This window comes from Lithobates pipiens, unplaced genomic scaffold (genome assembly GCF_037356315.1).
Source record: "Lithobates pipiens isolate NorthernLeopardFrog02 unplaced genomic scaffold, aLitPip1_a1.2 Scaffold_1, whole genome shotgun sequence".
Taxonomy (NCBI): Eukaryota; Metazoa; Chordata; class Amphibia; order Anura; family Ranidae; genus Lithobates; species Lithobates pipiens.
The window spans coordinates 154,046,384-154,062,836 of record NW_027507685.1 but is presented as its reverse complement, the minus strand read 5'-3'; the positions used below and the strand labels follow the sequence as shown (position 1 = coordinate 154,062,836).

Genomic DNA, 16,453 nt, shown 5'->3' with positions numbered 1-16,453 from the left:
AGGCCCTGCCAGCAAAGGCCGGCCCTGCCATGGGACCAAGACGGCCCCACCGCCACCTCTATATGTCCCGACTCCTGCCACCACCGGTGTTCTGCCTAATAGAGTCCGGCCATCAAATGGTGTCCGCTCCGTACTGCGCATGCACAGTACGGAGCAGACGAAGCTTCGGAAAATCTCCGAAGCTGAACGGCGCCTGCGCCGTGAGTGGAGGTGGTAGCCCCACCATCCAAGCGGACATAGGGTTGTGAATTTTAGAGGGCCCCTCGCGGGCGAGCTTCGCTCGCCACGCTTTGGGCTCGGCCTCGCTCCGCTCGGCTCTTTTTTATTCTAACTCTATGTCCACTTGGATTGTGGGGATAGAACCTGGACTCACGGCGCAGGCGCCGTTCATCCTCGGCAATTTTCGGAATCTGTGTTCCTGTGTACTGCACATGCGCAGTACGCAGGGGACACTATCTGATGGAGGACACTATTTGACAAGACACCGGCCGCTGGAAATGCAGTGTGTGTGTGCGCAGTGACGTCGCTGAGGGGCGGGACACCATCCCGGGCGCAGTGGAGGGTCTTGGAGGCAGGGCTCTTCAGCCGGAAAGTGCCAGTGCCACGCTAGCCCTGTGTGAGACTTCCTCACTCTTACTGCTGCCTCCTGACCTGTCACAAGCGTGTCGCCCGGAGTGACAGTCTGAGCAAACAACTCTCCGTGTAGCTGCAAACTGAATCCTCTCTCCGCCTGCCACCAAAGTGCATGAGGGAAGGGGGTGGGGGGTCTGCACTGACTAGGAGGGATTTATCCTGAGGGGTGTCTGTACTGATGGAGGGGGAAGATTTATCTTGAGGGGGTCTGCACTGATGGGGGGGGGTTATCCGGAGAAGGGGGATTTATCCTAAAGGGGGTCTGTAATGATTGGGGCGAGGGGGTTTATGCTGAGGGGGGATTTATCTTGAGGGGCATCTGTATTGATTGGGGGGTTTATCCTGAGGGGGCTCTGTACTGATTGAGGGGGGGTCTGTGTTAATGGAGGGGGGATTTATCCTCAGGGGAGTCTGTACTGATTGGGGGGGTGTCCTGAGGGGGATTTATCTCCGTGCGGCTGCAAACTGAATACTCTCTCCACCCGCCGCAAAAGTGCATTAGGGGAGGGGGGTCTGTACTGACTGGGGGGGGGATTTATCCGGAGGGGGGGTTATCTGGAGGGGGTTTATCCTGAAGGGTGTCTAATAATTGGGGGAGGGGGGTTGTGCTGAGGGGGGACTGTATTGATGGAGGGGGGGATCTATCCTGAGGGGGGACTGTACTGAGGGGGTCATTTATTCTGAGGTGGGTCTGTACTAATTGGGGGGGGTTATCCTGAGGGAAAGTTTATTCTGAGGGGGGGTTTGTACTGATTGGGGGGATTCATCCGGAGGGGGGGTCTGTACTGAATGGGGGGATTTATCCTGAGTGTTTCTGTACTGATTGGGGGAGTTATCCTGAGGGGGGGTCTGTATTAATGGAGGGGGATTTAGCCTAAGGGGGGTCTGTACTGATTGGGGGGTTATCCTGAGGGGGATCTGTACTGATTGGGGGAGGGTTATCCTGAGGGGGATCTGTACTGATTGGGGGAGAGTTATCCTGAGGGGAGTCTGTAGTGGTGGGGGTGGGGAGGGGATGGTTTGTCCTGAGGGGGGTCTGTACTAATAGAGGAAGGTGGTGGTTTGCCCTGAGGGGGTCTCTGTACTAATAGAGGAGGGGGTGGTTTGCCCTGAGGGGGTCTCTGTACCAATAGAGGAGGGGGTGGTTTGTTCTGAGGGGGGTCTGTACTGATGGAGGGGGTCTATACTTGGTGGAGGGGGGTCTGTACCGAGGGGCAACTATAGTTGGTGGAGGGGGGGTGATACCATGTTTTACCACACCGAGTGACACCAACGCTAGTGATACCACTGTGTGTGTAAGAAGAAGAGAAGTATCGCTAACTGCCACCTGATAATGGCATTACCTCTCAGCCTCAGTGTTGCAGCTGCCGGCCGAGTGGGTACAACAGGCAGCCAGCATTGTGAAAGACACTGCCGCCACGGTACAGTCTCTGCCCTCAGTCTCCAGACCAGCATACAGTGCCTGTGTCACCTCCTCTCCTCCTGCTCCTGTGTACATTGCTGCTGGGGAGCGGAATGAGCAGCATTGGTTTGGAGTGGGGTGGGCATGGCTTGTGCAGGGGAGCCAGAACAGTGTATGGGTTAGGGAGTGGAGCAGAGCAGGTTTTCCGGCTGGAAGGCCTGGAGCACATCACATGACAGCATAGCACAAGTACCCACTCATCACCTGACCAACACCACCAGTGCTGCACGAAGGAATAAGAGACTCAGGTACCACTTTGCCTGCTGATGAGTTCTATGTTAATAGTAAATCTAGGTAATGTGAGTGGCAGGCTGGCTTAATTGGTTGCTCTATGTATGTTTACTCAGCTCAGGGCAAGTTCCTCCCACTTGTCGACCTCGCTATAGCCGATTGATGGCGACATCACTGCTGGCTAGTTCTGGGAGGCTTCCCAGTCTCGCACTTCTCGGAAGTGTCCGTGATGGCTAGGTCTGTAGAACCCAGCTCTTCACAGATCGGGGTACAGGGCCAATTACAGTGGCCTTTTACCACTTGATTACGCCGTCTAATGACGAAGCAATCACTTGTCATCAAACACAGCAGCAGCGTGAACTGGCAAAATCCTGTGTGCCATCAGAGCCCCATCAGTGCAATCACAGCACCCCATCATATAGACTAGGTACTGTTGCATGTAAATCTGACTTTCTGTTAAATTAAATTTTAAGGCTCCATGCACACTGAAGCTGATAAACTGCAGTTTATTGGAGTTTGGGCGTTTTTTGTAAATGCTCATAAACTCCACTCTATGTTAGCCTATGTGTCCATGCACACATGGACGTTTTTCAGCTTTAATGAGCAGTGGAGTTTATGGGCTTTTTTCTGAACGCCAGAAATTCGCGTTCAAAGTGCCGTTTTTCAGCGCCAAAAAACGACAAACGCCGATAAACGCTCGTAAACGCTCATAAACGCTCGTTCATTAGTGTTCGGCATTCTATTTTTCAATGCATTGTGGGATTTTTGGAGTGTCCTCTGTGTATTTTTATAAAAAACGCCCATTAACGCTAACGCTGTAAAACGCTCATAAACGCTAGTATAAAACGCTGTTAAAAGCAGGTTTTTAAACCAGCGTTTTGTGCCAGCAATCTGGCGTCCAGAAATAGCTTTTTTGAGCTTCAGTGTGCATGGAGCCTAACTGACAGTACCTTCCATTGCCCTCTCCTGCTCCTGGTCAGAACACCCCTGTGGTGTGTACGAAGGTCCCTTCCACTCCCGAGCTCCAGGCCCAGGGTCACCCCCCCCCCCAGAATGGGGAGTTCCCTCAAAGGCCCTGACAGCGGATACACCATCTCCCAGTTCTTCCACCTGAAGTATCTTCCCCAGCTGGGCTAACCCTAGATATTTAAGGAGGCCTGTCCCCTGCAAATCCAGGTTGGGAATTGGTCAGGGCTTCTTAGAATCCTCTAGAAGCCAGAGGGAGATAACCAAAAGATGATGCTCCCTGTGAATCACCAGCCTGCTCTGAGCCATTCTGAGCCACTCCCAGCCCACATAGATAAAAAAAAACAGGGCTAGGCCTCCCCATTGCCTGTCAAACATCTCTGAAAAGCAATCCAAATTTTCCACAAGTCTAAACTAGTGCTGTGTACACACGGCCAGACTTTTCAACAGCAAAGGTTCGATGGACCAAATCCGTCAGACAATTCGACCGTGTGTGGGCTTCATCGGACCTTTGCTGTCAAATTCAGACAAACTCTAGATTTAGAGCATTTCAAATCTCTCCGACGGACTTGAGTTCGGTCGAAAAATCCCTTCATCTATATGCTAGTCCGGCGGACAAACAGATGCTAGGGCAGCTATTGGCTACTGGCAATGAACTTCCTTATTCTAATCTGGTCGTACGTCATCACGGTCGAATCTGTCGGACTTTGGTGTGATTGTGTTTAGACAAGTCCGATTCGCCGGAAGTCCGTCAAAACTTCATCAAAGACAGACGGAATTCAGTCCGTCAAAGTCCGGTCCTGTGTACACGGCATTAGTGATACATAAAGACATATGACTATTGGCTTACCTCTATACTCAAATCGGCCATGGCTAGCATATTCCATTTGTACTCAGGGTCACTTATCAGGAATAACATGGGTTCCTTGACACATGATCCATTGACAATGCTGGTGTGAATATCTATTGTTTTGTCGCTGGAAAACAGAGTGAGAGGCATTTCATATCATTGGTTAGCTCCTACTGTGGACAGTGCAGGAAACATGACCCCTGTCTGAAAATGTAATCATTGCTGACTGAGTTTGTCTTTCTTTTTTAATAATGCGTTGGGTTTTCCTGCCAATTGTTTTCTGTGGCCTGTAGACCCTGTGACTGCAGTTCTATATTTTTTTTTTTGTGCTGTGAAGTCATCATCGTTAGACTCTTATGAAGGGGCGTGGGCCTGAAACACATCAATGGCGGTACGTACAAGCACAGCAACACGCAGACCTTTTATTGGATTCACAGCAAGCCTTTCTTCCAAGATAGCGATGTGAAAGGAATCATATGATCTGCACTATTTAATGTGCCTGTAATTTATGTTGCATACCTTCAGTTGTAATCTGGGCAAATTACAGTAACTGTGGGACAGTGGAAGTGTGATAAGTGTGTTCTATAGTGTGACTGTGAACCAGGAAGTGCCCAAAGCAGAGTGCTTCCAGTATCATCAGACAGAGAGAGGGTTGGATTTTGCCTGGAACATTTTGGGTGTAGCCCCAAGCATTACTTGGTATTGTATGTAAAAATAATTACCTTGAGTGAGTCTCAGTATTAACCATTTTACATAGAATTCCGAATCTGAGTAAAGTTTGGGGTTTAAAATAAATTGTTTAAAGTTATCCTATCAGCCTAGAAAACAGAGCTTTCAGAATAAGGTCAGCAGTGGCAGCGTACATTTCTCTCAGATCACGTGTCCCATAAACCCTTCCGATTGCTCCAAAGCCGGATGCCCTCTGCCTGCCTCCCCATTGAGAGCACATAGCCTACGCATCAAGGGACTTCTGGCTCTCAATCCCCACTGCTGATCAGTGTGGCTCCTGATCATATCACCAATGTGTTACCTCTGACATAGGGACCACATACAGGCTAGAAACTCCTGACCTAAATAACAGCCTTAAGCTTGCATATGAAAACTGCCACTTTCCAGCTACTGGGTCATCTGTGATACCATCTATTAATAGTGTTGCTATCTATTAATAGTTGCACCAATTCAACATTTTTTTTGCATTTTTTTTTATTCATTAAATAAAAAATAGAAAACTTTTTTAAAATCTTTACGCAATTGTCAGCCTATATTTAAAAAAAAGAGCTAGGTTTTCTTTTTTGTAAATAGTGTATCAAATAAAAGCCTTACATGTTCTCAAATATGTATATAAAAAAATGTTAAGGTATGCATATTACTTATAGTGGCACTAAGCATTGAATGTGACATTCTCTAACCATTCACAGCAGTTTTAGCCTATATTTATATTGCTACGTTACCCAGCACTTGCTGTTTCTTCTAAATTTCAATAACTTTTGAGACACTGCCCCAGAACAAGCATACATGTATTGAGGGCCCATTCAAACCAGGTGTGGTGAGACTGCATTGGGTGGCTATGTCAGTGCAGTCTCGCCACAAGACAAGGCAAAATGCCATCTGTGCCTGGTTCACAACACTGCATTGCGGTGGTGTGTGGGCGGTAATTTTTCAGTGCAGCTCAGTGCTAGGTAATCCACTGTGATGGCCAGTTGAATGTAATGAAAATGTCTGTGACATTTTAATAAAGTTTCTTTAAATAAAAGTGAACAGTGTGATGTGCAGAGATTGGTGCATTGGCACAGCAGCGATCCCATCAGAATGCTCAGCGCATTGTAACTCCTGGTGTGAGCTCCTAGTCCACAGTTATGATTTCTTGCCCATTTTTCAGAGAATATGAATGATAACACAAAAACTTTTCTTTCACTCATGGTTAGTGTTTGGCTGAAGCCATTTATCTTCATCAATCAACTGTGTTTACTCTTTTTAACCCTTTCATGACTAAGCCTATTTTTGGCATTTGGTGTTTACAAGTTAAAATCCATATTTTTTGCTAGAAAATTACTTGGAACCCCCAAACATTATATATATTTTTTTAGCAGAGACTCTAGAGAATAAAACGGCGATTGTTGCAATATTTTATGTCACACGGTATTTCCTCAGCGGTGTTTTAAATGCAACTTTTTGGGAAAAGGGACACTTTCATGAATTAAAAAAAACAAAACAGTAAAATTATCCCATTTTTTTTGCATAATGTGAAAGATAATGTTACGCCGAGTAAATAGATACCAAACATGTCACACTTTATAATTGCACGCACTTGTGGATTGACGACAAAGTACGGTACCTAAAAATCTCAATAGGCGACGCTTTAAAAAATGTTTTACGGTTACCAGGTTAGCGTTACAGAGGAGGTCTAGTGCTAGAATTATTGCTCTCGCTCTGACGATTGCGGCGATACCTCACATGTGTGATTTGAACACCGTTTACATACGCGGGCGCGACTTCCGTATGCGTTTTCTTTGCTTCGCGAGCTCGCGGGGACGACGGGCGCTTTAAAATTTTTATTTTTATTTTTTTTATTTATTTTAAAATGACTAAATTGTTTTAAAAAAATAAATAAAATGTGATCACTTTTATTGCTGTCACAAGGAATGTAAACATCCCTTGTGACAGTAATAGGCGGTGACAGGTACTCTTTATGGAGGGATCGGGGGTCTAAAAGACCCCCCACCCCTCCTTTACACTTCAATGTATTCAGATTTCCGAAAACTGCGATTCTGAATACCGGATATTTTTTTAAAACCGGCGCCATTGGCAGCCGAGTAAATGGGAAGTGACGTCATGACGTCGCTTCCGTGTTTACTATGAGGAGACTGGAACGAAGCTGGTTACGGCTTCGTTCCAGTTCCTCCCCAGCAGCCGGAGGCAGCGGAAAGTGAATCGGTGCTCCCGATCGAGCGGGAGCACCGGTAACAGCGGCGTCCCCTCCCGCTCCTCCGGCATAACAGCCGAGCGGCTTTTAGCCGCATCAGTTGTTATGGCTGGATAGCCAATCGCCTGCTGAAGAAAACGGTACCGGTGCGGGCATCATCCCGGTATACCCCCCGGAAGCCGAGTACGCACATCTGTGTACGCTCGGCGGGAAGGGGTTAAATCATAATGATAACAGAAACTACCCAAATTACCCTGATCAAAAGTTTACATACCCCAGTTCCTAATATCGTGTATTGCCCCCTTTAACAGCAATGACAGCTTGAAATCTCTTGTGGTATTTGTGGATGAGGCTCTCTATCGTCTCAGATAGTAAAGCTCCCATTCCTCTTGGCAAAAGGCCTCCAGTTCCTGTAAATTCTTGGGGTGTCTTGCATGATCTGCACGTTTTGAGATCTCCCCAGAGTGGCTCAATGATATTGAGGTCAGGAGACTGAGATGGCCACCCCAGAACCTTCACTTTCTTCTGCTGTAGTCAATGACAGGTCGACTTGGCCTTGTATTTTGGATCATTGTCATGTTAGAATGTGTCCAAGTACATCCCATGCGCAGCTTCTTGGCTGATGAATGCAAATGTTCCTCCAGTATTTTTTGATAACATACTGCATTCATCTTGCCAACAATTTTGACCAAATCCTGCGCCTTTGTAGCTCACACATCCCCAAAACATCAGCGATCCACTCCGTACCTTTCATCATAGGCCTTGTTGACTACTCTCCAAATGTAGCTTTTATGGTTGTGGCCAAAAAGCTAAATTTTGGTCTCATCACTCCAAATGACTTTGTGCCAGAAGGTTTGAGGCTTGTCTCTGTGCTGTTTGGCGTATTGTAAGCGGGATACTTTGTGGTATTTGCATAGTAATGGCTTTCATCTGGCGACTCGACCATGCAGCCCATCTTTCTTCAAGTGCCTCCTTAAAGTGCATCTTGAAACATCCACACCACATGTTTTCAGAAAGTCCTGTATTTCACCTGAAGTTATTTGTGGGGTTTTATTTGCATCCCAAACTATTTTCCTGGCAGTTGTGGCTGAAATTTTAGTTGGTCTACCAGACCGTGGTTTGGTTTCAACAGAACCCCTCATTTTCCACTTCTTGATTAGAGTTTGAGCACTGTTTGGCATTCTCAATTCCTTGGATATCTTTTTATATCCCTTTCATGTTTTATACAGTTCAACTATTTTTTTTCCCACAGATCCTTTGACAATTATTTTGCTTTGCCCATGAATCAGAATCCAGAAATCTCAGTGCAGCACTGAATGAAAGATACAATTGTCTGTCAGGAGTCCAGAAACTCATTGACCTTTTATACACACACACTAATTACAAGCAAACAGGTCACAGGTGAGGAGGGTTACCTGTTATGGCCATTCAAAGCCCTTTGTGTCAACTTGTGTGCATGTTATCAGGCCAAAATCATCAGGGTATGTAAACTTTTGATCAGGGTAGTTTGGGTAGTTTCTGTTGCCATTATGATTTAAAAAGAGTAAGCACAGTTGATTGATAATAAATGGCTTCAGCGAAATACTAACCATGAGTGAAAGAAAAGTTTTTGTGTTATTCATATTCTCTGAAAAATGGTCATTAATCATAAATTCTGCCAAGGTATGTAAACCAATGAGCACAACTGTATATTCATGTTCCATGGAAAATAAGTTAACAAAAAAGGTCCGTTCACATACAACAATAAAAGATTAAAGGTTACCCATACCTTGATGGAGGCTCAGTGTGGGTCACTTCAACAATGTAGACATCTCTTTTAGTCTTTGAGTTTGGTGCTGAAACTTTATAACTACAGCTCTCTATATCTTTAATTTCACTTTCTACTTGCAGCCTGTCCCCAAAGTTGTAATTTGCCTGTGGAACACAAGACTCGGGTCCAGTTTTACCTGTGAGGAATAAAAATCTCCATATTAAAACACATTTCCAGCCAAAACTTTTTAAAATTTTATATAAAAATCCTTCTTAGGCTAGGTTCACACTATTGCGATGCGGGAACGCCGCAAATCCGCGGCGTTTTCCCGCATCGCATACCTCCCGCCGGCAGTTCACACTGCCCTATGCGGACGGCTGGGGGTGTCAATGTTATGTTAATGACACCCCCAGATCCGTCGGCATATCGCAGTGCGATCTGCCGACTCGCACAGGAATCGGATCGCATGGTGTGAACCCCCATGCGATCCGATTCCGTTGCGGACCCAAAAAAGGGTCCTGTGCGAGTTTGCTGCGGGACAGCTGCGAGTTCAGCCATACTATCTGTATGGCTGAACTCCCAGTGCTACGGAGATCGGATGTGATTTGCTGTGCGAATCACATCCGGATCTCCCCCCGCAGCAGTGTGAACCCAGCCTTAAAGAAATCCTCTCACCAGACCATGAATTTCAACAAAATAATCTACACAATGCAAAAAAATTAGCATTTAGTTTATTTATGCATCTTATGTAACTGTAAAATCATCCTTTGTGTAAACCTCCAAAACCTACACAAAAGGTTATATAAAGAGGTGAACAAAGGGGCTGAGGACCTGGGTCAGAACAGAGAGCGATTAGACCAGGGTTTCTCAACCAGAATCCCATAGAACCCTGGGGTTCCTCCAGAGGTGGCTAGGGGTTCCATGAGCAATGAGCAATTTCTGCCTCTCGGATAAGTTCTAACTGACACCATTGATCGTTTTAGCAATCTATAAGGGGTAATTCTTCTCAATGACCACAAGTGTAAGGAGCATTCTTCCCACTGACCATCACACTAATGTACCATGAGTTGTAGATGTTGAAATTTTTATCATGGGTTCCCTGAGACTGGAAAGTTATTTCAAGGGTTCCTCTGTATTAAAAAGGTTGAGAGTGGCTGGATTAGACACTCCCAGAAAAGGAAATGGTTATGACCTACAAAGAGGGAAGGGACTAAACTATGGAATTGACTCTTCCTGGAGTGGTCATATTTTCTAGTAAGTTCAAAAGTATATTGCAAGCAAAGTGAAAAAAAATGTATTGAAAGAAAAACCCTGCATGTAAGAATTTAAAAAAAGACATGGGTTTCTGTGCTCTTACCTGCAGTGATTTAAGTTAGTGAAAGGATCTATTTAATTGGCTTTGTAAATCCTTTGTTATGCTGTCACCATGATAATTGAGGCCACCTGAAAACCGCTGAAATGCATTAACTCCTTCTTTTTTTTTTATTCTCTTCAAAAAATATTATGACCCATAAACATTATAGAACTTCAAAAACCGCTTGGTGCCACCTCCAGTAGGTCCACGGCAATAAAATCCTGACAGAGGTTCTAACTTTTCTTCATTGTACTAGAACCACCATTTTCAACCAGGGCTGGTGCTACCACTAGGCGGACTAGGCAACCGCCTAGGGCGCACTGCATTTATTTTAAGGGCTTCTTGGGGGTAAAATGGCTAAGAAAGGCTGTGCTAGAAAACATAGTATTAAAAAAAACGTGGGGATATTTTCCCTCACTCACTTTTCATTTTAACGTGTAGGCTTCTTCACAGTAAGAGCTGTGAAAATGTGGAATAGACTCCATCAAGAGACGGTTCTGGCCAGTGCAGTAGATGTTTTAAAAAGGCCTGGATTACTTCCTAATAGCACAAAATATAACTTGGTACTAATATTTATAGGTAAAGTTGGTCCAGGGAATATCGCAGATTGCCTATGAGGAGGTCAGGGAGGAGATTTTTTCCCTGCTAGAGCAATTTGGATCATGCTTTGTGTTTTTTTTTTTTTCCTTCCTCTGGATCAACTTTGTGTAAAGGGTAGTGTATATGGAAGTTTTCGATTTGTGTGTGTTTTTATGATTTATTATTATATATGGGTTGAACTGGATGGACTATATAACCCCTGTCAAATATATAAAAAAATGTCAGCGGTTGAAAGAAGTTAAATTCTCTCCCCAGTCTAAAATTTAGTGCAGAGTCTAGACCAACCATTATCAAACTTTTTACTCCAAAAGGAAGCCTTAAAAAAAAAAAAAAAAAAAAAAGTCTAAGGGAAGAAAAAAACAATCATAGGGAAAATGCTTTTTATATTAATTGTCAGTGTGAAGAATGCCCCCTTACAGTGGTGGTCAGAATGCCCTCCTTACACACCTTTTACATTGGTGTCATGTCGCTGGCTCTGCCAAATGGCATTAGACCCGGAACTATACAGGCACAATCGGATAAGAGGTCAGTCATCCACAGCTAACAGAGCCCCTTGCACTATCTGGAGGAACTCTGATGTTTCTATGGAACCCTGGTTGTGGATGGCTGGTCTAGGCAAACAGCAGTTTTGACCACTCCCAAATACATTCACATGTCTTACTTTCTAGAATTAAACTTTTAGAGGGCCTGTCCTGCCTGTTGCTGTGTATCCTACAACTGGAAGTATTGGACACTAACAGCATCCATAGCATCACAAGAGAGCAAAGTTTGGATTTGTCACCTGCCAGATAAAAATTTCAACATTTTCTTTTACAGTCTGGATCTTTCTGAATATTGTGTGCTAGGTACACAGTCTCTATACCCATGCCATTGGCAGACTATGGCTGCCCTGTAGGGTAAATTTAACAGAGTTCTTTGAACACATCATATAATAAAGGGTAGTAGAGCTGATATACAGCCCAGATAAAATATTGTCTTTGTAAAACAGAGATAATGCGGGAACGCATCTACATGTTATAACCCCTTACCACCCTCACCATATAGGATATGATTTTCTCTATCACTTACTTTTCTCCACCTTCAGAAGAATGTTTGATTCATCTTTCAGCTCAGCGAAGAGGGAGACTTCCCCGTAATTTTGCTTTGCCCATTGTAAAAGTTCCTCACTCTGCTTCGCATCGAAAGGCGAAGCATGGGATTTGGAGTAGAAAACTGATTTGGAGTGCTAACATAATAGAAAAAAAAAAGTAACATTTGACTTCTATTAGTGAACATGGGAATGTACAATGTGGAAAATTACTGTTACCAGGGTGCCTTGATGAGGCTCTGTGGCTTACGCATGTATTTGCAAATGCAACCCCAGCTTTTAACGCATACTGTTAGACAGGTTTACTTGATTGCCTGCGGGCTGGTCTGTAAGTTAAGCTTGTTTTTTTCCTTGGATTTATCCTTGCCCATGTTTATAACTGTGTGATAACAATCTGTTCTCATGAGCAGTCATAGTCTATTAAATGGCAGACACTCGGCTAATTGTATATCTGCAGCGGGTTGGGATTGTTTAAGTTTATGTCCAAGCTGACCAAGAGACAGCCTGTCTGGCCAGCCTCTTATAGTGTAGTAACCCTTGTCTACCAACCAACCGCTAACTGATCAGTCCTCTGCAAACTGATTAAATATTAAATCCAATCCTGTTATTCCTATTGGTTATTGGTTAAAATAAAGCTCCAGGCTAACCGCTAAATGCAGTTAAGTGCATACTGTATATGCAAACGGTTTTATCTGCTGCAGGATTATCAAAGGGGTTGCATGCCAGTCTTGAGTCTACATACATCAGTCACACTGTACCACCAGGTAGATCGCTACTTTAGGTTTACTACGTCCTGGCTCCCTGATAAATGGTGATGAGCGGGATGGAGCTAGAGTGCTGATTTAAGAAGCTCAGTTCTCAATCCTGGCTGTGTAAATCTCAGGACTGGGTGAACAGAATGACTTTTTTTTTTTGACAGCTAAAAGAGTTCTATTGTATGTATTTCAACTGCATTTACTTGTTTGCCTGAAGTTCAGTTTTAAGCATTGTGAAAGATTCTTTACCAAAGACACCATTGCTCTGGCACGACCTTAAATACTAGTGTGGTGAGTAAATGACAATGGGATTGTGGGACAAATGATGTTGTTATATTAGGATGGAAAGGAATATATTTTTTTTTATAATTGCATGATATATTTTTCTTATGATTTGTGAAATACACGCCTTTGATAATGCTTACTTACATGAACAATAACTGAAAAACCTTTGGCAATGACCGAAATAATCAAAGTATCATTGGCATTGACAATGAGCACAGGGGGTTTCTCTGAGGCTTTTCCCTCTGATTCTTCCCTTGAGATGTCCAAATTCAGAGCCTTGGATGAAAGATGGAAAAATGTTGTTATTGGCATTATTAGCAAACGTGTGCCATTCATATGTAACACCACTGCTCCTCTATAGATGCAATATAGTGAACAAACGGTGTCACCCTAGGACAGGAAGTGTTACAGGCAATCTCAACAGGCGAAAATTAAGGGAAGCCACCATATCCAAGGGCTAGTAAGCTGTAATATATTACATTTTTTATTTATTTAAATACACTTTTTAATATACTGTACACTGGATGTTTTTTTGAGGGCCAGGTGAATAAATACATACTGGTATACATCACTGCCCAATCAGAAAATATTTTATAGGCATGTATTATTTGGTCAAGTGTTCCATGTTATATATGACAACAGTTCTTGGGGGAGTGTAAATTGATTGATGATCTGCGGGGTAAAGGAGGCAGAGAGGGAGCTTGATTATAGCCTATGAGAGAAATGAGCTTGGCCATGGGCTGTCCATGGCTATGGGGAACACAGAGTAGACAGGTTGGAAGCTGATCATAACAGAAGAGCATAAAGAGAGCGAAGAGGAGCAGTTGATCATGGGACATTGTGAAAAGAAGAAAAAGCAGAGTATGATCTGGCCAGTGAGGAAAGCAAGAGGAGACCATGAGTGAGATGACCAATTCATTGGAAAAACAAGAGATGATCATGGATGAGGAAAGAGAGAAGAGGTAGGCTCTGAGCCATTCAATGACAAAGAAGTGAGAATGGAGACACAAAGGAGGTCATCATAGATCGACCATTCTCAACTAGTCTCCCTCCAGACTTTGATAGTGGTTTCTTACTAACCTCCCATTTGACTGCATAGTTTTAGGGCAGAACAATTTGTCAAAGCCAGTAAACGTGCGCCGTCAATAAATTTGTTTAGTTTCATTCCGTTCCGTTTTGTATTAGCCGTTAATTCGCAATTCGTGTCCGAAATTCAATTTGGATTCATAAGAAATACGAATTTTCGTTAGGTTCATTAACTTTTCGTAACAATAACGAACGTTCGTTATGATGAATTTAAAGAGCAAAAAATACCTTTCTCAATATGGCAGTCGTCGACTCATTATGAGGGGCTCCCACCATCCCTGTGCTGTGCTGACTTCCTGGGTTTGTACCCCTGCTGTGCTCATTATGGGGGGCTCCCACCATCCCTGTGCCTTACTGACCTCCTGGATTTGTACCCCTGCTGTTCTCATTATCAGGGGCTCCCACCATCCCTGTGCTGTGCTGACTTCCTCCCGGGTACTCTACCCCTGCTGTGCTCATTATGAGGGGCTCCCGCCATGCCTGTGCTGTGCTGACTTTCTCCTGGGGCTGTACCCCTGCTGTGCATATTATGAAGGGCTCCCACCATCCCTGTGCTGTGCTCATTATGAGAGGCTCCCACCATCCTTGTGCTGTGCTGACTTCCTGGGTTTTTAACTTCATCATGACGAATAATCATAATTATTATGACAAGAATAAAACTATATTAATGAACATTCTTATTTTGTCCTATTCTGAATCTCCCATTGACTACCAGTACCAGTCTCCCACTCCCATATTAAAAAAGGTAATTTTCCCAACCCTCACTCAGCAGCAGGAGAAAACCTCTGGTCAACAAAACACCAGTCATGTTTCCGTTGTAACGGAATTTGGATCCAAAATTCGTCAACGAAATTTTGTATACAATTTGGAAGCATATAAATTTGTATTTCGGATGCTTTCGAATGTATGAATTTTCAGAAATTCATATGAATTTTCGATTCATAGGAAACAAACCGCACATGTCTAAAAGCCACAATTCTATACCCACTAATATATATATATATATTCAGCCACCCACCTGCCGGCCCTACTAAGCTAAGCTGGAGTAATCCCTCCACCCTAGCTGCTTACTTACCTCTGTTTACACAGCCTTCCTTACAAAATTATGAGTCCCCATTGACTTGCATAGGGTTGAATATTAAGGCCAGAGATTCTTGGTATATGGCTCCATTCAAGTTACTGTAGGTCAGCATTAGGGCAGGTTTGCTTAGGGGGGCTTGGGAGGGGTAGCACTAGAGTTGTACTTTAAGTAAAATAAATTGATGTTGGGAAAAAATATCATTAAATTAATTCCAGGCGCACGTCTCTGCTTCAATAGTTTATCCTCATTCAGGCCTCCTGCAGTGTAGCCAAAACATTTGTTTTTAGTTAAGATTAAAATGCAAAAATGTGAAGATAAAAAAAGCTTGAGTACAGGATTGTTTTACAGTGGTGAAAGTTAAACGAGAAATTCTTGAGGAAAAAAAAAATCCTTTAAATTGAATGACGGTAGCGGTGAGTTTACCACCCCTTACAAAGAAGGGCGTTTTGTCACCACGCTGACCCAGCGAACTAGATCCTCTATCGACACAATGTCGCCCTGGATGATGCCGCCTGGTGATTCGGCTTACTTTCTATTTTTACCCCGTGAATTTTCAGACATTGTTTCACGTGAACTGAATTAAGATGGTAACTTAAGGTCCATTTCCAGTAATTCTTCTGCAGGCCAAGAATGGTGCTTCCCCTCCCACCCAGCATACTGTACTCCGTGCACTAAAAGCACACATCAGTAAAAATACAATGACACAAGACAGGATGGATTAAAGGTTGACTCTACTTTTATTCTCTGTCTGTATAGCTATAGTATGCTTACACAGACCTTGAAAGTGACTTTGTCACTTAAAAAAAAAAATTCTTGCAAAAGAGAATTCCTAATAATGATCTCAAACACACTTTTCTTCAAGAGTTAAGACCTTCAGAGTTTGAAACTTTCGAGTGTATTGGATACATGTGTTCTTCGCTTCGCTCTGTGGTTCCAACTTCTAGTCAACTACAGAGCTGGTACAATGTATATGAAGTTGGGGTTATATAATGACTAACATTGAGGTTTCTAGTACTTGGACCATTCATTATATACTGTATGTATACAGGCATCCTGGGCTGAGAAGACAGAGGTTCTTATGATACATTTATTGCCCTAAGAGGCAGGGATTTGGCACCCAGGGCTGGCCCTAAGGCCATGGCTAAGACTGTCCATTTTACTGAAACCTGAGGCCAGCAACCTGCAGTTCAATCAACATTGTACTAACGTGCAAGCCCCCTATGTGATGGCAATAAAGTTAAGTGAAAACAGACATAATATATTACCTTTTATTTATTTTCTTGCTAAAATCAAATAAAAATGTTTGCATTGAATAGATAGATACCAGCATGTCCAACCTAATATGTGTGTAAAAATGTGACAAACTTTAGTACCCAAATAGGCAACACTT

General features: G+C 43.7%; 1 protein-coding gene across 1 annotated transcript in view; it reads right to left on the bottom strand.

Moving 5' to 3' along the window:
* ENG (endoglin) overlaps positions 1-16,453 on the bottom strand; it is an 86,356-nt gene that overhangs the window by 32,537 nt on the left and 37,366 nt on the right. The window contains exons 3-6 of the mRNA XM_077478715.1: positions 13,041-13,172; positions 11,838-11,994; positions 8,834-9,011; positions 4,143-4,269 (exon numbers count right to left, since the gene is read on the bottom strand). Of these exons, the coding sequence (XP_077334841.1) occupies positions 4,143-4,269; positions 8,834-9,011; positions 11,838-11,994; positions 13,041-13,172 (594 nt within the window). The remainder of the gene's footprint in view (positions 1-4,142; positions 4,270-8,833; positions 9,012-11,837; positions 11,995-13,040; positions 13,173-16,453) is intronic.